At 39.9% G+C, this 21,990-nt stretch overlaps 1 protein-coding gene across 2 annotated transcripts; it reads left to right on the forward strand.

Moving 5' to 3' along the window:
- The first annotated feature begins 7 nt into the window (after positions 1 to 7).
- Positions 8 to 20,430, forward strand: GKN2 (gastrokine 2). Of its 2 annotated transcripts, none has more exons than XM_081590844.1 (9): positions 8 to 42; positions 3,170 to 3,559; positions 5,195 to 5,394; positions 7,848 to 7,953; positions 14,955 to 15,008; positions 15,448 to 15,585; positions 17,347 to 17,457; positions 18,193 to 18,349; positions 20,222 to 20,430. In XM_081590844.1, exons 6-9 carry the CDS (start codon positions 15,499 to 15,501, stop codon positions 20,302 to 20,304), a joined length of 438 nt encoding a protein of 145 aa, XP_081446970.1. In that variant the 5' UTR covers positions 8 to 42; positions 3,170 to 3,559; positions 5,195 to 5,394; positions 7,848 to 7,953; positions 14,955 to 15,008; positions 15,448 to 15,498; the 3' UTR covers positions 20,305 to 20,430. The 2 variants fall into 2 exon arrangements, with proteins under 2 accessions (XP_081446970.1, XP_081446971.1); XM_081590845.1 differs by having other exon boundaries at positions 22 to 42; positions 5,195 to 5,365.
- Positions 20,431 to 21,990: the final 1,560 nt, after the last annotated feature.

Raw genomic sequence — 21,990 nt, forward strand, 5'->3', positions numbered from 1 at the left:
TCTCTTTCAGAATGTTGGCTTGAGTGATTTAGTGTAGCTGTGGTAAGATATTGTCTATGTTTTTAATATGTTCACTAATCTTTTCCAAACTTACTCTTTAACTGCAGAAGATCAGGAAGCCTGGGATAGAGGCAGAGATCTGTGAAGAGGTCTTCATCTTCTTCATGTGCTGTCATGTGACTTCAAAGTCAGAGGGATCAGCATGGTGTCTGTACACTCAGCCATGTGCAGTCACTTTGGTACATGGCTGCAGTACCTAGGATATGTTTTGCATGTCATATCTTCCGAAGGATTGGAGGTTGACATATTTTCCTCTGGGCCTAGGGAATGCTGGTCTGGAAGATGCTCCACAATGAGTAAATAGTTAACTAGCTAACTAGAGTTCAGGGTTCAATAATCTCCCTCTTAGGGACTGACAACTCACATTCACCTATCAAACGTGCTGAGGAATTTGTAGAAGAGAAATCTATGTCGTGTTGTTTCATCCAGATTCTCCTAAACTTAACTGACCATAGAACCTGGTTTTCCTTTTTTCCTTTATTGATTTATTTTTCCTAATACCTATTAACATTCCTGGGAGGCAACTTCCTTAGGGAGACAAAAATTGTACTGCCTCTGAGGATGCATCTTGGATTTGACAATAATTCATCCTTTATATAATATTGTATTTCATTGGCCTCAGAAATCAGAAGAACATCTTCCTCTGTACTTTGTGTGTGCTGTGCTGTGCTTAGTCACTCAGTCATGTCCAACTTTTTGCAACTCCATGGACTGTAGCCCACCAGGCTCCTCTGTCCACGGAATTATCCAGGAAAGAATACTGGAGTGGGTTGCCAAGCCCTCCTCCAGGGGATCTTCCCAACCCAGGGATCGAACCCAGGTCTCCCACATTGCAGGTGGATTCATTACTGTCTGAGCCACCAGGGAAGCCCATGAATACTGGAGTGGGTAGCCTATCCCTTCTCCAGGGGGTCTTCCCAACCCAGGAATCGAACTCGGGTCTCCTGCATTGCAGTTGGATTCTTGACCAGCTGAGCTACCAGGGAAGCCCATACTTTGTGTGAAAGTGAAAGGCGCTCAGTCGTGTCCAACTCTTTGTGACCCCTCTCGGAGTTCTCCAGGCCAGAATACTGGGTATTCTGGTGGGTATCCATTCCCTTCTCCAGGGGATCTTCCCAACCCAGGGGTTGAACCCAGGTTTCCTGCGTTGCAGGCAGATTCTTTACCAACTGAGCTATCAGTGTGGTATCTATGAAATATAGTCACCTCATCCCACACCCTATATGTGTGTGGGGAGGGGTCAACCCTGACCTCAACACTAGTCTCATCCAAAAGTCTTAAGGAAGTGGAAATTCCCTGGCAGTCCGGTGGTTAGGACTCTGCACCCTCACTGCTGAGGACCCAGGTCCAATCCCTGGTAGGGGAACTGAACTCCTACAAGCCACGTGCATGAGCAAGTCTCTTTCTCCCTTCCATTCTGAGAGCTATGTTTTTATATGTTTCTTGTCTTCCCTTAAGAGAAAAACAGGTGTTTTTGTCACCTGCATAGAACCTAGAATATATACGGCACATATATGATGCTCCATAGGCCCATTTTGGGCTTCCCTTGTGGCTCAGCTGGTAAAGAATCTGCCTGCAATGCAGGAAACCTGGGTTCAACCCCTGGGTTGGGAAGATCCCCTGGAGAAAGGATAAGCTACCCACTCCAGTATTCTGGCCTGGAGAATTCCATGGACTATATCCATGGGGTCGCAAAGAGTCGGACACGACTGAGCGACTTTCACTTTCAGGCCCATTTTAAAATTTAGAATTAGAAAAAGGAGAGGCTTCCCTGATGGCTCAAATAGTAAAGAATCTGCCTGCAGTGCAAGAGACCCAAGTTCAATCCCTGGGTCAGGAAGATCCCCTGGAGAAGGAGATGGCAACTCACTCCAGTATTCTTGCCTGGAGAATTCCATGGACAGAGGAGCCTGGCGGGTTACAGTCCACGGGGTCGCAAAGAGTCAGACATGACTGAGTGTCTAACACACACTGAAAGAGATGTTCAAGCTAGAAGATAAAATATGCAGAATTTTTATTCACTTCTGATTTTTGGAGCCAGCTAGATAGGTGCTGCCTTACACTGGTTATGGTAACACAACAAGGGAGTCTCTGGAGATGGTGTGACCCCAGTGCCCAAGGTCAGTGTGGGGCAAACCAGCCCCTGTGTAAATAAAGCCTCCTCTGCCTACAGAGCTCAATGCTGGGCCATGCCAAGAACAAGGCCCTGTTTTATCTCACAGCACACACACCCAGGACCTCATGTCACCCCACACCCTGTATGTCCAGCTGGGTGGAAGCTCTCTTTGTGTGGATCAAACAAGGGTGCAATATGAATGTGATATGGTCAGACCACAGATCCGGAGGACGTTTCAGAGCTGTTCTGCATAAATCAGACTTCTATTTCCCTTTTCTCTCTCTCTGAGTGAAAGGGATGTTTACTTACAGGGCAATTTTTCATCATTAAATTTCCTCATTCAAGATTCCTGCTCTGCTGTAGGTACATAGAGGGGCTACCCTCAACACCTAGGAAGCCTGAAGGAATCTCATCTTCCCTTTCCTTCTCCCCCATTTTCTGATATTTAGGACTCAGCTGGCCTTTAACCCCTGTGACTTCACACTATACTTTCTTTGCTGGAGAGGGGAATCCCTTTCATGCCGAGATTCTGTCTCAGTCTCTCTGCCTCTGTTGTCTTGCTGAACACCAGTCTGTGATGGTCCCACATCAGATGATTCATTGTGAGATCTGAGCACCCTTCGTCACCTGGAGGTAGAGAGTTTGGGGGACTTCTGCCCCCCTCCCACAATCTTGGTTTACCAGTTTGCATCTAAGACTCTAATAACAGTCCCTGTGATTACAGCTCCCAAGGGTTTTAACCATGATGTACTCCTATTGAATCTTCCATATGTATTTCTGGCCAGGAATGACACATCTGACAAAACAGCAATAAGAACATGTAGAAAAGCATGTTAATAATTATTGCTAGAAAGCTTCCAATTCCAGAAAATCCATACTTATTACATAGTTGTTTTTTTGTATAGGAGAGAAATTCTTTTCAAATTACAACAACATGGAGGAAACTCTTTCTTATGGCATCACAGAGCCTTCTCTTTTTGTTATTTCCTCTAGGACCATTGCCTGCCAAAATCTATATAATGCTGCCTTTCTATTGCTGCCTATATGTCTGTCCAGTCACATCTGCCAAACCTCTGGAACCCCTCAGAGACAACCAGTGATACATTATGACTCCAATCGGTCGCTAACCTTGAGTGTGAGAGCATTGTGAACAGGATTTGGAAACATCTTGCTAAAAGAAGGTCTCCTGAGTGATGACATCATTTCTATAAAATATATAAAAGTAGAGATAAAGGGAATATTGATTAATAACTGCATTTTTCACCACTATGAAGAGTAATCAAATCAAAGTACTTTTATTCTGAAAAGGAGTTGGAGAAAATACGCCTACTTGGAGAATAGAAACAAAGTGATAATAACGTGCTGCTTTATAATTATTTACAGGTAATTCAGAAGTAATAGCACATTCCTTGTTGATTGCTCATATTGAAGCAATTTAGAGAAAGTGGTGTGAAATCTCATGCTGATGGTATGTTCCTTCAGCCATAGCAGTCAGGCCTGGAAAGGATCAAAGTGAACACTGGAAGATGAAAATCAGATTCTAAGTGATGAAAACCAAAAGTAACACAGCTGTGAGGGCCACACCTGGAGCCCAGGTCTTGTGAGGACCCTATGGCCCCCACACTGAACTATTCCCATGACTTCCTTGGCAGAAGAGGCCAAAGTGAAGGACTTGCCCTAAGACTGAACAGTGAAACATGATTTTGTGGATCATTGAATGTTCTGCAGGGTGACTGATCTAAACTGGTTTCCTTTTGACCCCTGTGACTTCACACTATACTTTCTTTGCTGTATTTTCCCAGATAGAAAATACACACATGTGTGTAATCTGTTCATGTCTGGAAGCACACATCCTCAGAGGAAGAAGCTGGATACTCAGAGGTGCTTCAGGGAATACTGAGCTCCATGTTTATTCAATTATGTACTCGTTCTACCCACACCCCCAGTCTCCAATTCCTGGAAATGCTTAATAGAGTGTATCCATTGGGATTTATTTTGGAATGTATTATTTCTTCAGGGGTCCAACTGCATTTAAATAAAGACTCAATGCCCCTCATCCAGCCTGGGAAATTTTTTCATTTACTGCTCAGACCTACAATTCTTTGCTCATTTTCTCATGTTGAAAAGTAATCAATTAACCATGTTAGTTAACCAGCTAATGCAATGAGCCAGTTAAACACAAGTGCTATAGAAGATTCAGAGATACAAACAAGTGCTCACACTCCAAGATCCTGAAATCTGTCCAAGGGTAGGATTGGTTTTTTGGACTTGTGATCACTATAGTACCCATGCAGAACTCATGCTCAGAAGAGGGCTCCAAACTTAACATTTGGAAGGTGCCAACTTGAAATTCTTGTTAATTATATTTCTGAATCTGTGTTTTGTAAGCAGAGTCCAACGGGACAATGCAGCATGCCCTGGGGGCTTGGATTTGTGGCTCATGTGTTGTCCCAATTCCTGCTTCTCCCCAGCTTCCTGGATGGTCTCTCCACCGCCCATTCCTCTACCTCCACTGTGGAGTCTGGGTGCAGATGCAGACATGATCAAGGTCTGACACGTACACCTGCATGCTGAGTCATAGTGAGGGGCCCCGGGTGCCTCTGAGGATTTGCAATTACTTCCAACTGTCCCCATGCCTAAGAGACTGTGACATTAACTATCAAATCAAAGACACCATCATAGGTTGAGAGAAAGAGAGAAACTATGGAAGAAAGGAAAAAGCTTTCTAAAAAATTTATTTATTTATTTTAATTGGAGGCTAATTACTTTACAATATTGTGGTGGTTTTCTGTTTCTTGAGCAAGAGGTCCCATATTTTCGTTTTGCCCTGGGCTTCACAGATTACATATCTGGCTCTGTAAGGAGACAAGACACACACATAACATGGATATACCAAAGTAAGGTAAGGGGAAGGTTCTGGGAGGCTTTGAGCTTATCCAAGGTCACATGGCAGTTAAAAATGGAATAATCCTTTCGTGTAACCCAGAAACCTATATTCTTTTCTTTTATGCCTTGCAGTTTCTCCAAATGAGCAGTAGAGACAAAACGTTCAGAGGAGTGTGCGCTCTTTAAGCTGGAATAGTTATGGAGGCTTCATGCAGAAGATGGACCTTTGGTCAAGTCCTGTGGGGGAATCTGGATCTAGACACCGAGGAACCAAGTGTCAGCCTAGGGGAGCAGCAGAGCCAGGTGGTGTGAACTGGGGGAGTTCAGTGGCTGTGAGCATCACCTTACAACGTTCTTAATACTCTCAGATTCATCTTTATAGTTATGAAATCTCCCAGTTAATTGCATTTCAATAGAGAAAAGTTGAGTCAGAATTATTCCACTTATCAAGAACTGACAATTTGCTACACATTAAGCTCGAGATATTCTAGGGATTTAATCCTCACTGATAGCCATGTGAAAATTCCCTTTCTCCCTGGCCTCTGAGCTCAGGTATGTCAACCTCATACTTCCCTGCATGTGTGAAGGCTCTTTTCTCTTTGCCACACCTATAAGTTCCTTGAGCTCCTCCCAGAAAAATAATATTTTAGTTGGTGTTAGTTTCCATGGGTGTTTCTCTAAAAAGGCAATCACTCATTTTTTTAAAAATAATTAACACACCTTTAAATTTGATTTGCTCTCTTCATATAGGCACATATTCAAGGGGGTATCTAAATAGATATGTATATTTTAGAAATGTAGATACTATTTGCTGTGTAGAATTTCATGGCTCACCCTAAAATAAATCGAAGAATTGACTCCTTTATCATGCTGTTACTGCCCACTTTATCTTGGATAATTTTTTTTGAAGCCTGCTTTATCTAAAATTAATATAGATACTCTAGCTTTTAAAAATTAGTGTTAGATGGTATGTATTTCTTTACTCCCTTACTTTAAACTGTATTTTAATATATAATCTGTGTCTTTATATTTAAAGTGAGTTTCTTGAACATAACATATAGTTGGGTCTTGTTTTTCTGATCCATTTTGACAATCTCTTTTTTACTTGGTGTATTTAGATCATTCATATTTAAAGTAATTATTGAAATAATTGGATTAATATCTAATATGTTTGAAACTATTTTTATTTGTTGCATTTGTTTTTTTTTCTTTTCTTTTTTTACCTTCTTTATTTTTTTAAACAGTTTTTTAAAAGATAAGTTTTAAGTTGGCGTTAAAATTGAGTGGAATTCCTGTATCCTCCTTGCCCTCACACATGCATAGCCTGTGTTATAATTTGTTACAATTGATGAACCTATACTGACACATCATTACCACCCAAAATCCATAGTTTGCATTACATTTGAACAGCTATCTATCAGATCAATTAAGAATAAGGAAAAAGATTTAATTTTTCCTTCTTTATTCCTTCTCTGATTGTCTTAGGCATTCAGACTTGGTGGTTTATAAACAATACATATTTATGTCTCATAGCTCTAGAGGCTCATAAGTCCAACAGATTCATAATCTGTGAGAGCCCACTTCCTCTATGAGGGCCATTTTCTTACCAAGAGGCTCTGCAACTTGTCAAAGGTCACATGGCAGCTAAAAAATGGAACGATGTTTTCATGAAATCCGGGAGCCTGTACTTTTCTTTTGCGCCTTGTAGCTTCTTCAAATGAGCAATATAGACAAAACATTCAGAGCGTGAGTTCTTTAAGCTGGAGTAGTTACAGAGGCTTCGCCCAGAAGATGGAACTTTTTTCACCTCATGCTCACTAAAAGAAGTGAATGGTTTCTCGTTAAATTATTGATTTGCAATTTCTTAATAGCTAACAAGACTGAATGTGTATTATGAATAATGAATAGTGACAGTAACATTAGATAACATCTATTAAGAACCTACCGTGTCGGTTCCTCTACTCTGCGCTTTGTATGCGTGCCCTCGTTTAACCTTCATGGTACCCCTGTGAGGAGATGTTTTTATTACCCTTTCTTTACAGATGAAGATATTGAGGCACAGAGAGATTAAATAACTTGGCAGAGCACACACAGTGAGTAGCTGGAACACCTAGACAATTCAAATTCAGGTCAGATGTGTCAGAAGCTGTAACTCAAAGCACCTCCTATTGTTTTGTTCCCTCTAATCATGTCTTTGGCCATTAAAGACATGTTCCATGTGTTCATTTTATAATCTGTGGATTTGTCAAACATTTCATAAGTTGAGACTAAATCTACATCTTGACTCAATTTGTTTTGTAAATAGGTTCATTTGTACTCTTTTTTAAGATTCCATATTTAAGCAATATCATATGATCCTTGCCTTTCTCTGTTTGACTTACATCACTCAATAGGGCAATCTCTAGGTCTGTACATGTTGCTGCAAATTACTTGTGTTTCTTTTCTGATACTTAACATCTACTATATATTTCTTGATTATTATTTTTTAATTGAAGTATAGTTGACTTACAATATTGTGTTAGTTTCAAATGTACAACTAAGTGTTTCAGATATATATACATATATATATGTATACATATTCTTTTTCAGAGTCTTTTGCATGTAGGTTACTACAAAATACTGAGTATAGTCCCTTGTGCTATACAGTAGGCCACTGTGGGTTATCTATTTTATATATACCATTGTGCATAACATCTACTGTATTTTAATAGTTATTTATGTTTATGATAGCAAGCTCTGAGAACAGATACTCATCAGGTATGATTTATTCTTCTATTCATTTCAGAATATTTATCTGGTGACTTTCATAAGGGAGACTGTCATTAAGAACAGAAGGAAGAAGAGAAATAAAAGAAGGAAGGAAAGAAGAAAGAGAGACAAAATAGAGAAAGGTAATATGAAAAGAAAATAGCATGGTAAAAGGTGGGGAGTCTAAGATATGGAAGGAAAGGATAGGAAAGTAAAGTTGAGTGTCTTTTGTGGCAGTTGAGTACATGAACATCTCTCTATCTCTATAACCACATCTTCTCTCCTTCACTTCAGATATTTCTCACTCATACCACTGGAGAAATTTAGTTTGCAATGAGACTATAATAGTGAGTTAAATGCCAAGCTAACAGTCTTCAATTTTAGCCTACGCTTGCAGGAGAATTTTGGAAAGTCTTTGAACACAAGAGCAACTTAAGCAATATGGTGCCTTTAAGTCTTGAATTAATTGGTTTTGAGGATGGAGCAAGGGCAAGTCTGGAAACAAGAAGACAATTTTGGCCTTTTTTCTTACACCCAAAGACTGGCTTCCTCTTTTTGGCATAGAGCTAAGCTTCATTTCCCTCACATCTAGATATGAACTGTGGCTGATCCTTACTAATGGATAGTGAATGGATGTGGTCATTTTCATTCTGAAGAAGCTAAAAGAAGATGTGTTTTCTTCATGCTGTTGATCTAAACTCTCAAGTGCCGATTTGTTGATGCCAGGATAACCATGAAACTACATTTGAAGATGGGGAAGCTATATAAGAAAGAAGCCATAAGTCATCCACTGGAGGAGAGCCATTGTCCATGAAGTCATCTGCATTGGCCTTTATGTGAATGAGAAATAAAAGTTTATGTTGTCAAATCACTGAGATTTAGGTGTTTCTTGTTATAGCAGCTAGTGTAGCAATTCTGGTTACTTAAAGTCATTGCGCCAGGGACAGTGTGTGGTGGTGAGAATGAGAAAATGGAGTTTGAGCTCATAGATTGAAAAGAAAGACACAAATGGGCGAGGCATTACAGAGGAAAAATGGCAGAAAAAGCAAGGATAATCTCAAGGTGAGCCTGAACACCTGGGGGAAATTGTCAGCAGAAATAACAATGTCCAGAAAAAAGGCTGCTTTGAGGGAAAGAATGTAGCAACTTTTGTTTTAGATGTATTAAGTCTCATATATTATAGTATATCCAAATGTAAATGCCTGACAAATTAAAAAAAAGAGTGACAGAGTTATGTTCATGTGTGTGTGAGAGAGAGAGAAAGAAAAATTGCAAAAATATGGGATGTAGATGTCATAAAAAAGGTAATAGTTAAAATAAGCTCAAACTTACGTAAGGAAAACTAACAAAATCAGTAAGGGACTGGATTTACTATTTAGTTTGAGCAATAAAATAGCAAGAAAAAGTCTTCTTTGCCACTGCTGCTGCTGCCATTAACTGTATCTATATATGACCTTGGCCAAGTTTCTTAACCTATTTGAATCCTATTTTCCTCAGGAAGGGTTTGGACAGGATTTGAAACAGCTCTTTCAATTAGAATCACCCAGGGAAGTTTAAGAGTCCACGTGATTGTGTCCCTTTTCGGACCCACTGAAGAAGTGTCCAAGATGTGGGTAAGGCCAGGAGGAGACCCTTCCATATCAGCAACTTCACACTCTCAGTGGGGAGCTAGGCAGATGAATCTTGAATTTTACCTATAATAGCTTTTATAAGTACAGTGTCTCATTCACCCTATTAAAGTTTTACCCTTGAGTTGTGGGTTAGGCCTATTTCCAAGTCTATCTTTTGGTCAAGAAACTTTCTGGAATCAGAAGGCTCCTTGCTAATGCCTCCATCTCAGAAAGGCAAGAAGTTACACTTAGCACCCAGTCAGAGAGGACAGATAGCACCTGTTACCAGTGTGGACTCTGGTGACACAATGTGATGTCAGATTGTGCTCTAACCCCCACTTGTGTCCTTAAAAGTTGATTTCTCTGCACCTTAGTTTTCTTATTTGTAAAATGAAACATTGCCAGAGTCCAGCTCCAGCAGGTCCAGGGGTTCCCTCAGGATGGACGGCGTCGGCGATACGAATGAGAAGACACAGCGAGTCTCGGCGTTTCCAAGTGTCTCCCAAGTGTCTTCCAACTTTATTATTTTTAAGACAGCTTTTATATTTTTTGTGGTACATAGAAACAAATGTAAAGCATAGAGTCATACCAATTCAGCTTAGTGGGCATACCAATTTAACTTAATGGGCATATGAATTCAGCTTAATGGGCCTATCAATTCAGCTTAATAGGCCAGCAGTTTTGACCTTCATCGAAACGATTTGCATGTCTTTAGTTACCAAAAGCCTCATTTTGTTTACATCATCTTCCGGCCTGGGGGCCTGCTAACATCTTGTGACTCTCCATTGATAAGGGTTGATCAGTCAGAACACTTTTGTACCAGGCACAGCAGGAAAGAATTCATCAATAGGAAGTTTCAAGGTAAAACCTGTTTTCGGTAATTTACTCTATGCCTTGAGCTTAACAGAAAAGAATGTGGTCCCATAAAGTCATAGAACAGCAAGCTGAAGTTCAGCTTTAAGTAAGAATCATCAGCTAAATCAACAATTGTCTCATTATAAATTTTTAACTATTATGCTTTCATTATATAGGCTAAATACATTAAGAGTAAAAACATAGTGAGTAAATATAGACTAAGTAACAGTTTCATAAAGCAATATTTCTTATATTTCCTAACAAGCCTTTTTTCCTGCGAAGGGTTTTGTGCCCATAGGGGCTTTCTGTGCGGAGGCTCTCAATGCTGTTTTATGATTAAGGAGCAGTCATGTATATTAGCTCTAAAGGCACAGGCTTATTTATTAAACAAACTAATATGTTAGCAAAAGGAATTTAGATCAGCATACTCTATATCCCAGATAATTTTATTTAGGGTGCTACCATTCAGGGGCCTTGTTGATTTGAGGTTTCAGAATGATCTATTTTAGAAGGAAATCGGGAAAGGCCCTTTGCCTAAGTCATAGAAAATAAGAAGAGGTTTTTTTATAGCAAACATCAGAAAGACAGATATCTTTAAGGTGAGCGCTGAGGCAGCCTTCCGAGAATCCCTGAGGCCTGAGAAGCCGTGCTCAATCATTCCTCTTTCCCATGACTCTGTCATGGGTGGGATTTCGTGGGCTGGCTCCCGGCAAAACATGATTAGAAAGTAACCCATAGGATTGTTGTGAGGACCAAATGAATTAATATATGGAAAGTTATTAGAAAGTGATAGAACATATTAGGTGTTCCATTAATACTAAAGTGAAAGTGTTAGTCGTGTCTGACTCTTTGTGACCCCATGGACTGTAGCCTACCAGGCTCCTCCATCCATGTGATTTCCCAGGCAAGAATACTGGAGTGGATTGCCATTTCCTACTCCAAGGGATCTTCCCAACCCAAGGATTGAACAGGTGTCTCCTGCATTGCAGACAGATTCTTAACTGTCCTGAGCCACCAGGGAAGCCCCTATTAGCGCTAACTATTGTCATTATTAGACACACAGACTCAGAACTCTTGAGGGGACAGGGGACACATTGAAGGGTAGAGTGTAATACCTCTAATTCTAATATCTATTGTGTGATTTTAGGGGGGATTTTGGAGCCAGATATGGGAGAAAATTGCAGATGCACTGTAACCCTTCTTGCTGTTGTTATCTTAGAAAGAGTAAATGAAAAGCCCATTTTACATCCAACGCAGCTGAACAGCCAAGGTAGGGGAATTCCAATGAACTAGGTAACTCCCAAATTGCCCAAATGTCTGCTTTTTAAAAGCTCAAGTTTTAAATAGTTACTGGCTAAGAAGTCATTCCAGCTCTAGAACAAGAACATCATTTATGTTTTTTCTTTGCTTACTATAGTAATTTTCCGTATTGAACAATTCTGCCATTTACAGGTGCTGTTTGCTTGTGTATTTCCCCACATTTGAGTTCAAGATTCCACCCTAATACTAGCTAGCCATTTCTGATGGTAGAATTATAAAAATTACTTGCATTAATCTTTATTCTCTCTATTTTTTTAGTCTGGGAATTTCTCAATGTATATCAAGATAACAAGAACTACCTAAGTCATAGTTATGATGGAGTTTTGGGTAATGTTTAAACATAAAAAATTGGTTAATGCTGGTAATTGGGCAGAGGGATCTCTGAGACTTGTTCTTCATGGATTTCTGGAAATTGGCACCAACTCTGAAGGAGAGGAGAAAAAAAGTCATCAGATGGCTTTTTCTTACAACATGTCCCCAGACACTACCCTCAGCTCCAGTCTCATACCCAACTCCTGGATGGAAAAATTCAACAAGCAGGGCAGGGATGAAAAGTCATTGAGTGGGGGCCCAACTCATGTCTGAAGGGTGGACTTTACCATCAGGTGAGATTTAGGAGTATAGTATTAGACATAGATGACCATGAGATGTTTGTGTAGAACAAGGATCTTGCAATGTTTTTAAAGGGTGGACATTGAAATCACAAATGCAACAGAGAGTAGATAAGTGGCGCTATTTACAGAGTGACCAAGTGGCGAATTTTCAGTATTGAGTAACGAACTTCTCTGAGATTGTGTTATGTGGTTGGGTCTTAATGCTGATAAAGGAGTTTGCTGGGGTGTGGCATTGATAGGAACATAGCCTTTTACAAAGTGATCATTCTGGACAGAGGTTTCTGCACCTGAAATCTGATATAAAGGTAGAAGTTGCACTGGGCAGCCTCACTTGCTCCAGCAGCTTCTTCTTTTCAGGAAAAATGAAAATCCCTGTGAGTATTTGTTTATGCTTCTTTATACTCTTATGGTAACTGCTTGCAGAGAATGTTCACACCCAATATGTGTTCATTTTCAGGGGTCTTAGACAAATACTGCATGCCTCTAAGTTTCTTGACTGAATTACTGTTGTCTTTGGCAGGAATAATGTCAAATATTAATTTGCGCATATTTATTTATCCTTTGTCTGTTTCTTGAGATGTTTACGAAGAAAATACAAAGAAAAAAAGGGAAATATCTAGGGAATTTTAATTTTTCATATTTTAATAATAATTACTTATTGTGAAATTTGGAGGGAATATAAGCATTTTAGGATAACTATATTTACCACCTAAAAGGGAAATAGTGATTTGAAAATAATAATATCAGGGACTTTCCTGGTGGTTAAGTAGTTAAGGCTCCGTGCTTCCGCTACAAGGGGCACAAGTTCAATCCTTGGTTGGGGAACTAAGATCCTGCATGCTATGACATATGGTCAAGAGTAATAATAATAATATCGATAATAAAAAAATCTGCCATTTCCCAAGTGCATGCTAGGCCTTATGCTGAACATTCACATGAATCACTTCATCTATTCACTGCAATAAGGGTATGTGTGCATGCTCAGTTGCTTCTGTTGTGTCTGAACCTTATGTGACCCTAAGGACCATAGCCTGCCAGGCTCCTCTGTCCTTGGGATTCTCCCTGCAAGAATACTGAAGTGGGTTTCTTACTCTAGGGGGTCTTCCTGACCCAGGTATTGAACCTGTGTCTCCTGCATTTCCTGCACTGCAGGCGGATTCTTTACTGCTGAGCCACTGGGGAAGCCACTGAACTGAGTAGTATTGCCCCATTCTACAGGCGAGGAGACTGAGGCACAGAGGAATATGATTTCCCCAGGCCAGTAAATGTGGGGTTTAGTCTTGAAATCTATCCGTCTTAGGCCCCACATACAGAAGCAATCATGGCAGAGCAACCCCGCCATGACCACTCCAACTGATCCCGGCCCTGATCCCAGTCTCCCATAGCTTCACATGGCAGTGCTCCATAGACAGTGAACTGTGTTCTATTGCAGCATGGAGCTCCTTCCCCTCAGCCTCTACCCCTTATTCTCACTGAGTTGTTGAAGGAGAGAGTAATATAAGTACCTCCCCATAAGCTGTTAAACACTGTCAATTTAATGAGTTCCTTCTCCCAGGATCTCTTAATTTTCCAGGAGAGATCTAACCCCAAAATGCACACGTGGGACCGTGCTGTATTAATCACATTGTTGGGTGGGTGGCTATTTGGGGGCAGGGGACATTTCCTGACTCTTTAATCATTCCACTAAGGTGCTCAGCCCACCACCCATCTAACTCAAACTTCTGTATTTGACCCATTAAACGGAACACGTAGGAATGTCAGAGGTTACTAGAGGTGGCCTTGGAGGCCAGGTTTTCCGTATGTGAGTAGACAGGTTGGACATCTGCACTTAGGTCCATGTTAGACATTCTACCCACAGTCACCAGGACAGAAATATTATTGATGAGATGCAAAGGGAAGTAGGAAAACCTCACTGACAGGTCCTAAAAACATCTGCCTTCTTGAAGAGTCTCTCCATCAGCAGTCTCAATGACAGTGTAGTGCCCTGTGATGTTCAGAACAGGGAACACAAAACCAGGATGAGCATATTGAATGAGACCCTTGTACAACTGCAGCAAGATGTCAGCAGTGCCCCTGGGTCAGTCTCACATTCTGCTGGCCTAACACTTGTCTGATGGCATCACTAATGGGAATGTGGACGTTTTCTGTGATGTTAGCCTCAGAAGTTATTTGTGCCTCCACGATCTGATTTTCATAGTTTCCCTTAGGAATACATAGGTACCCCTATCACCAATGAATCTATTTTAAATCTGTCTTACTCTCTTTATCTCAAGGAATTAAATAATTTTTTAAACTAAAAAACACAGCTTGATGCCTGACTACTAAAGCCAGTGTGAATGAATACCTCCAGGGTCCTCCTCTTAGTAAAATGAGCCCTTTCTTACCGCTCACCTCTCCCAAGTATTTAAAAAAATTTTATTATTATTATTACTTTTAACACCAAAAAGCATCTTGTATTTCCCCCAAGTATTTTTCTGGCATATTCTTTCTAGAAGGTTGTGTTGTTAGGAAGGGTCAGGAATTTGGTAACAAAGGGAGAACTAATCTGAAAATTAGAAAAATCTCACCAAATGCCTGTCAAATGAATAAGTTTTGGCACATTTTGAAAATGGACTACTGACCATGACCTCCCACCAGTGTCTTTAAATATATGTTTTCTGAGATATTTGTGCTTGTCATGTCCTGTGTCACCCCACTCCAAATGAAAGCCCTATTATGAATGGATGTGACCGGTCTGTTTTTCAGGTGGTATTTCTGGTGGCACTGGCCATCTTTGGGACGCAATCTTTGGGAAATGAGGTGAGTTAGTTCACTATAGATATTATATCCTAGAGATATTGGGAGAGGAAAAAGAAGATACAAGATAATCTGAAGGACAGTAGAGAGTCCACATGCCCTACATGTAGGATGAAATCCCAGAAATAACCAGTAACAGAAACAATGAGGCTGACTATTTCTTCCAATCACAATACCTTAAAAATATAACCCATTGCTTTAAAATGTGGTCAATTTCATTTCTCATGTGATGTCATTGCTTTGCCCATATACAATACAGTGAACTAAGAGGAAAACCTTTGCATTCGTATTTTAGCACTGGCTTTTGGTCTGGGATGCCAGTGGCAACATCTCAATGTTCAATCTCTTGTTCAAAGCAATAGAAGGCTTTTACTTTGCTGGGAAAGTTGCCTTTCAAATGCACATGGTTTGTGAAAACACCATTATGTCTTTGTCAATCTAGATTTATAACATCATCAGCCCAACTGACAAAGGTGGCCAAATTCAGGAGACGATGACAATTGACAATGAAGAAAATGCTGCCATCATTAACATCCATGCAGGATCATGCTCCTCTACCACCATTTTTGACTATAAACACGTAAGCAGCAATATTTTATATTCTTCAAGAATGGACTTCTACGGGGTGGAGGGACAACCATTTATCGTGCATTTGAATTCCAGGCTCTATCCTTGTAATTCTTTCAGAATTTCCTTACTTCTTCTTTTCCCATTTCTAATTAAAAAATTGATGAGACAGGAAATATACAAATTTGCTTGATCTTTTCAGGTAGGAAGCATGATGATGTTGGTTCACTACAGGCTCAGAAAGTGCCTAGAAGAGTGACTAAAACCCAGGGCAAGGCCTGGCACACAGGCTCTCAAAAATATTTGTCAAATGTGTGAGTAAAGTAGGGCTTCTTCTAATACAAAAAATTCTGCAGAAAGAGAGCAATCATGAAACAAGCAATCACAAAATAGTGGAAATCCTGAACAACTACATATTTAACTATGTACATAGGATATGAAATAAATTATACTTTTGGAAGAATTAAAGCATGTTAACTTAAAAACGTTATGCTATTTCCAAGTTTCAGTTACTGGAATTAACAATAAATCTCAGAAACCTGCTCAGAAAACTTTTTCCATCCTTGATTCATTCATTTATGTGTTTGTTTTCCATTTGTTCCACCTGGGTGACAAACCTGCTTTTATCTATGGAGAGAGTTATGCACTGTGGATAAAAGTAGTCCACAGTCTATGGCACTGGGCATTTGAACTTGCTTTTCTTGTAGAAACCTCCTCCCTGCCTCTGTCCCACTGTTATTGGGAGTTCCATGACACACTTGAAAGCATCGAGTCTTAGACTTCAAGGAGTTGTGCTGAAATTCTTTTTAAGCAGATGTCAGGGAAATCTCAACAGTATCTTTAAAAAGTAGCATGGTGAGAAGTTGGTTTAAGCCTCTTCCATTATCATAAGGCTTGGCTTCAGTCGATTTTTGGATTTTAGGAACTGGAAATTAGTGAGAATTGAAAATTAGGGACTAGAAAGATTTGCATTATATACAATCTTGTATGCTGAATAATTATTCAGAACTATGTGGAGAAAATTCCACTCCAGATGAATATTCCAGTAGGTTCCTTTCGGCTCCAAGGTCTTCACCCTCCATTGTTCTTCCAGTTCCAACTTCCTCCATTCTATCCTTATGCAGCCAGCTTGGGTTTGAGGTGGAGAAAAGATGAAGAGAAGATGGTAAAGAAGGGAGAGGAGAATCAATGAAATATGTATGTGTGGAGCGTGAGGGTGGTGTGGATATGTTGAGGAGATCTTCTAAAGCAGTACTGTCCAGTGGAACTTTCTGCAATGGTAGAAATGCTCTGTATTTGCATTTTCCAATAGGGAAGCTACTAATCACTTGTGGTTACAGAGCACTTGAAATATGTGATGGAGGAAGTACACTTTAAATTTTATTTAATTTGACTTTAAATGTAAATGGAAACTTGTGGCTGGTAATTAACATATTTGAAAGCACAAGTCTAAAGAATACCGTATTTACTCCAAATTTAGGAAGCGGCAGAACAAAATCAATAGAGAAAGACAAAGAGCAATTTCTCCTTAAACTTTCAAACCCCAAACTGCAAAACCAAAACATGAAAAGTGAAGCACACATTAAGAGTTTACACAAATTTAGAGACAGAAATGACAAGTGAAATGACGAGGTAAAAGAAATCAAATGGACAGAATGGATTGCAGCTTGAAAATCTTACTGTGAATGTTTGAAGCTTTCTTGAAGGGCTGTACTCACTAAGTTCAGAACCCAGGGAACTGGGAGGGGCAGTAACTGTGCTCTTGCTGCTTCAGGGCTACATTGCGCTCAGGGTGCTCTCTAGAAGAGCCTGCTACATCCTGAAGATGGACCACAAAGCCATCCCTGCTCTGGATCAACTCAAACGGTACATCTTTGAGAGGAAGGTAATTCTGGGGTAGCCTGAAGTATTCCCTGTTCTTGAGCCAGAGAATATGGGGTCCATGGAGAAATGAAAAGGGTAAGGGATAAGGAGACAGTACTCTCCACTTTAAAGCATTTTCATATTCATTGATTTTAGAGCAGGAATATATCTCTTAGCTTGAGTTCCACTATGCAGCCCCCAGTTATAAGAACTTATAATACAAAGGCTGCCTCTGCTCAGCCCTAGATATGTGTCTTCAAGCAAACCACTTGCTTCCTTAGAAAGTAAAAATAACAATTAAAATTTTAAAAACCTATCATAAACACCAGTGTCTCTGTAGAAAGAACTAACTGCTCTTTTCTTAAAACAAGGCTTTAGGAAGTAATGATTGAGAGGAAAAATGAGTGAAGTTCTGATATCCAATAACACAATGGTGCAAGTAAATACAATATAGTGAGAATAAGCAAATGTTGTGTGAGGCTAGGACATGAGGTTTAATTCTCCTTTTGTGTCTTCTCATTGGGCACAGGATTCACCCTCTCTAGGTTTCACTGTCATTAGCTGCAAAATAACATTGATAATAATGAGGTTTCTCATTGATAATAATGAGACCAAGCGGTCAGAAGAGATGATGTCTTGAGATCCCTGACCACCTTCTGTTCAATAATTTGAAAGAGAAAAAGTCACAATTTAAAATAAGGTACACCAGATTATGTCAATTTATTTCATCTTTTTCCACTCTGTTGTACTGATCTAGGCTTTGAACAGTATGTTCTCTGACAAATACATCTGGGTCAAGTACAACCCACTGAAATCTCTGATCACAAATGTGAAGTGGTTCTTGTTTGGATCACCCATCAGGCAGCTCTGTGAACATGTCCCCTTATATCAGGGGGAAGTGGCTGATAAGACACGTAAGTACCAATAAATCATTCCTTCACCAAATATTTTCTGACTGCTCCAATATGTCAGGCCCTCTGTTAAGTGCTGTGTGAAATACAAATAAACATGAAACATTACTCAATTGGGTTTATTTGGGGAATTAAATATCTTTCATGTGTGGAAATGCTTCTAAATGTTGGGGGAGACACAGAAATGAGTAAAACTCTGCCCCCAAGGAACACAAGATCTGGTGGAGAAGTTAATTCATTAAGATAGAGGATGGGAAAAAAAAAGGTTTCCTTTGGGACCAAGGGAAAACTGTTGGATTCTCTAAAGTATAGTATACGGCTATACTATACTTAGCTTGAGTTCCTTGGTGGCTCAGCGTTAAAGAATCCACCTGGAATGCAGGAGACACAGGACATGTGTATTCGAGCCTCAGGTTGGGAAGATTCCTTTGGAGTAGGAAATGGCAACCAACTCCAGTATTCTTGCCTGGGAAAACCCCATGGACAGAGGAGCCTGGCAGGCTACAGCCCACAGGGTCACCAGGAGTCAGACGTGACTGAGCAACTGAACACAAAGCACAGCATGGTAACTCTGGTTAATAATATGGTATTGCATACTTGAAACTTGCTGACAGTAGAGATTAAGAATTTCTACCACACAAACACAAAAGAGTTAACTATGTGAAGAGATGGATGTGCTATTTTGACCTTCTATAATGTATCTGTATATCAAATTATCATATTGTACACTTTGGTGGTGGTTTAGTCACTAAGTCGGAGAAGGCAATGGCACCCCACTCCAGTCCTCTTGCCTGGAAACTCCCATGGACAGAGGAGCCTGGTAGGCTACAGTCCATGGGGTCGCTAAGAGTCGGGCATGACTGAGCGACTTCACTTTCACTTTTCCCTTTCATGCACTGGAGAAGGAAATGGCAACCGACTCCAGTATTCTTGCCTGGAGAATCCCAGGGACAGCAGAGCCTGGTGGGCTGCCTTCTATGGGGTCGCACAGAGTCGGACACGACTGAAGTGACTTAGCAGCAGCAGTAGCAGTCATTAAGTCATGTCCGACTCTCTGCAACACAATGTACCATAGCCTGCCAGGCTCCCGAGTTCATGGGATTTTCCAGGCAAGAATACTGGAGTGGGTAGCCATTTCCTTCTCAGAGGTATCTTCCTGACCCAGGGATCGAACCTGAATTTCCTGCATTGAAGGTGGTTTGTTTACAACTGTGTCACCAGGGGAGCCCCAATATATTGTACATTTTAAATATATACAAATATATTTGTCAATTGTTTCTCAAAAAAGTTAAAGAGCAACCAGAATTTAGGATAAGATTGGTCCAAGACAGAGCAGGCAAAGTGGACTGACAGATGGGGAATAAAAACTCTGATTTATCCAGTTAACATATGTCACTGCGATCATTCCTGGTATTTTTACACAAAATTGCTAAATATGCCCAAGTATGAAGAGTGGCCAGAGTGAAAGAGAGGCTAGGTCACAGACAGTGAAGGCGGCAAGAAAAATTCCTCAGAGTAGTGGGAGGTTAGATAAAGAAGAAAAGAATTGGCATTTATTACCTTTCTATTGCCCAGGTGTTAAGATATTTTTCTTTTAATAAGGTCATTAGTACTTACAAGTAAAGGCACACTGGCATGTCATCAGTGCAGAATGCCATGGCATCAGCTGAGCCAGAGAGTACTTCCAGGAATTGTTAGTCTTATTTAAGCTAATATATGATTATTCTTTACAAGTATAGCTGAAATCTTGGGCAACATGAAATTACATGTACAACCCCCCATCAAGACATTTACAAAAGGGCATTGGTTTGCTAAATTAAATCTAATTTGCTAACGTCTTCATTCTCTTTCTTTCAAAAATTTCCGCCTTTTCAGATTATACTGGTGTTGGAACCTGCGCAAAGGCTGGGCTCCTGGGCATCTTGGGAATTTCCGTCTGTGCAGATGTTCACGTGTAAGGCATTCAGCTCACTGGTTTCATCTTTTTAAAGAAATACACCCTTGGTTTCCACTCAACAGCCAAATTAAATTCTTTCTTAATGCCCCAACTAATTTGAAGATTCACTAGTAAAATGTGACTAGTATATTTATAGATATCTACGTGTTTGTTTTTGTAAACCACAAAGGGAGGCCAAACGATGTTTACATCAATATATAGAAAGAAATTGCCAGGATTTCAAATAAAGTGCATAGTGTGAAAATTCCCAGGTAATATAGGTGAGTTACATACAGGCTGGTCAGTTACGTGCAAGTCTCCATTTTTGCATCTGTCACTTAGACCAGCTGCCCATCCCTCCATCCAACACACTGAGGTCGCTTAGGTAGAGCAGGGGCTCAGGTGACAGTAATGTCCACCTAATGAGAGGGATAGTTTATTTATACCCTTGAAAGACAACTTGACTGATCAGATGATGCTGATCAGATTTTATATATAAAATTTATGTTATCAAGTATACCTTCTGACAAAGTCCCCAGCTTTGAGGGCCATTTATATAACTTTTAGTTCATCAGATTAGTAGACTCAACTGTAATAAACACTATCATGACATATTTCATCCCAGAGTGTGGAGAGAGGGAGGGAGAAACACCCATCACCTAGAGAGAGATGCATATTCCTGAAAAGTTTTACAGAAGTGAGGACCTGACTGGCAATATCAAGTCAATGTAGGAGGAAAACAATTTCTAACATTTCAAATAAATTGCAAAAGGTGGGCAAATTTCCAGATCATATAATTAATTCTCATAGGGACTGGTCAGCGAATGCAAGTTCAGAACAAAGAGGAACTACTTTAGCAAGAATTTCTATCATCAATTGCTCGTATTTATAACATCTACTCCTTAATAACCATTAGCACCAGGATAGATATGCTGGCAAAACTACCATAGTAAAGAAAGCTATTTTCTTGTTATGCAATGAGTCATTTATATGAAACCATGGATAACAGCAGTAAAGAGTGTATAATAAAGTGTCAAATAAAAGTAGAGTATATTAGCTGGGCCCCTAATGTTTGAAAATGATGGAACCCAAATCGAAATAACAGGTGGGAGTGGTGAGGTGGGAATTTATTGTCTCATCTACCAAAGGAAGATAGGTATATTCTGGTCTTGGTTGGCCAGAACTAGGTGCTTGAAGGTGACCAGACTATCTTTTTCCACTCTCAACCCTCTTTCTCTCTACATGTCAGCCTCAGTATCTTGCATTAGCTTTCTCCATGGTGGTTAAACCAACATTACTGTGAACCCCAAGGTCTCCATCTTCCTTGTGTCATCATCAGAGAGGAAAAGACTCTTAATTCTAATTTCAAATTAGCTTTACTTTAAATTATCAGGAAGATAGAACAATTATAAATCTATGTACACTCAATGTCAGAGCACTTAAACATAAAAAGCAAACATGAACAGATCTAAAGGAAGAAGTAGATAGCAATATAATAATCATGGGGGACTGCAATATTCCACTTTAAATAATAGATCATTCACAGAAAATCAATAAGGAAACAGCAGATTGAAAACTATAAACTGAATAAGCCTGGAAACATATACAGAATATTCCACCCAACGGTAACAAAAACACATTCTCCATAAGCACTCATGGAACATTCTGTAGGATAGATCATGCTAAACCAGAAAACAAGTCTTAACAA

This window comes from Giraffa tippelskirchi, chromosome 4, assembly GCF_054371585.1.
Source record: "Giraffa tippelskirchi isolate mGirTip1 chromosome 4, T2T-mGirTip1v1.2.pri, whole genome shotgun sequence".
Taxonomy (NCBI): Eukaryota; Metazoa; Chordata; class Mammalia; order Artiodactyla; family Giraffidae; genus Giraffa; species Giraffa tippelskirchi.

Excerpts from the sequence above, each read along its gene's own strand:
- GKN2 (XM_081590844.1), top strand. The coding sequence starts at position 15,499 with ATGACAATTGACAATGAAGAAAATGCTGCCATCATTAACATCCATGCA. Across the intron at positions 15,586-17,346 it reads CCATTTTTGACTATAAACAC|GGCTACATTGCGCTCAGGGT; the intron begins GTAAGCAGCAAT and ends TTGCTGCTTCAG. Across the intron at positions 17,458-18,192 it reads GGTACATCTTTGAGAGGAAG|GCTTTGAACAGTATGTTCTC; the intron begins GTAATTCTGGGG and ends GTACTGATCTAG.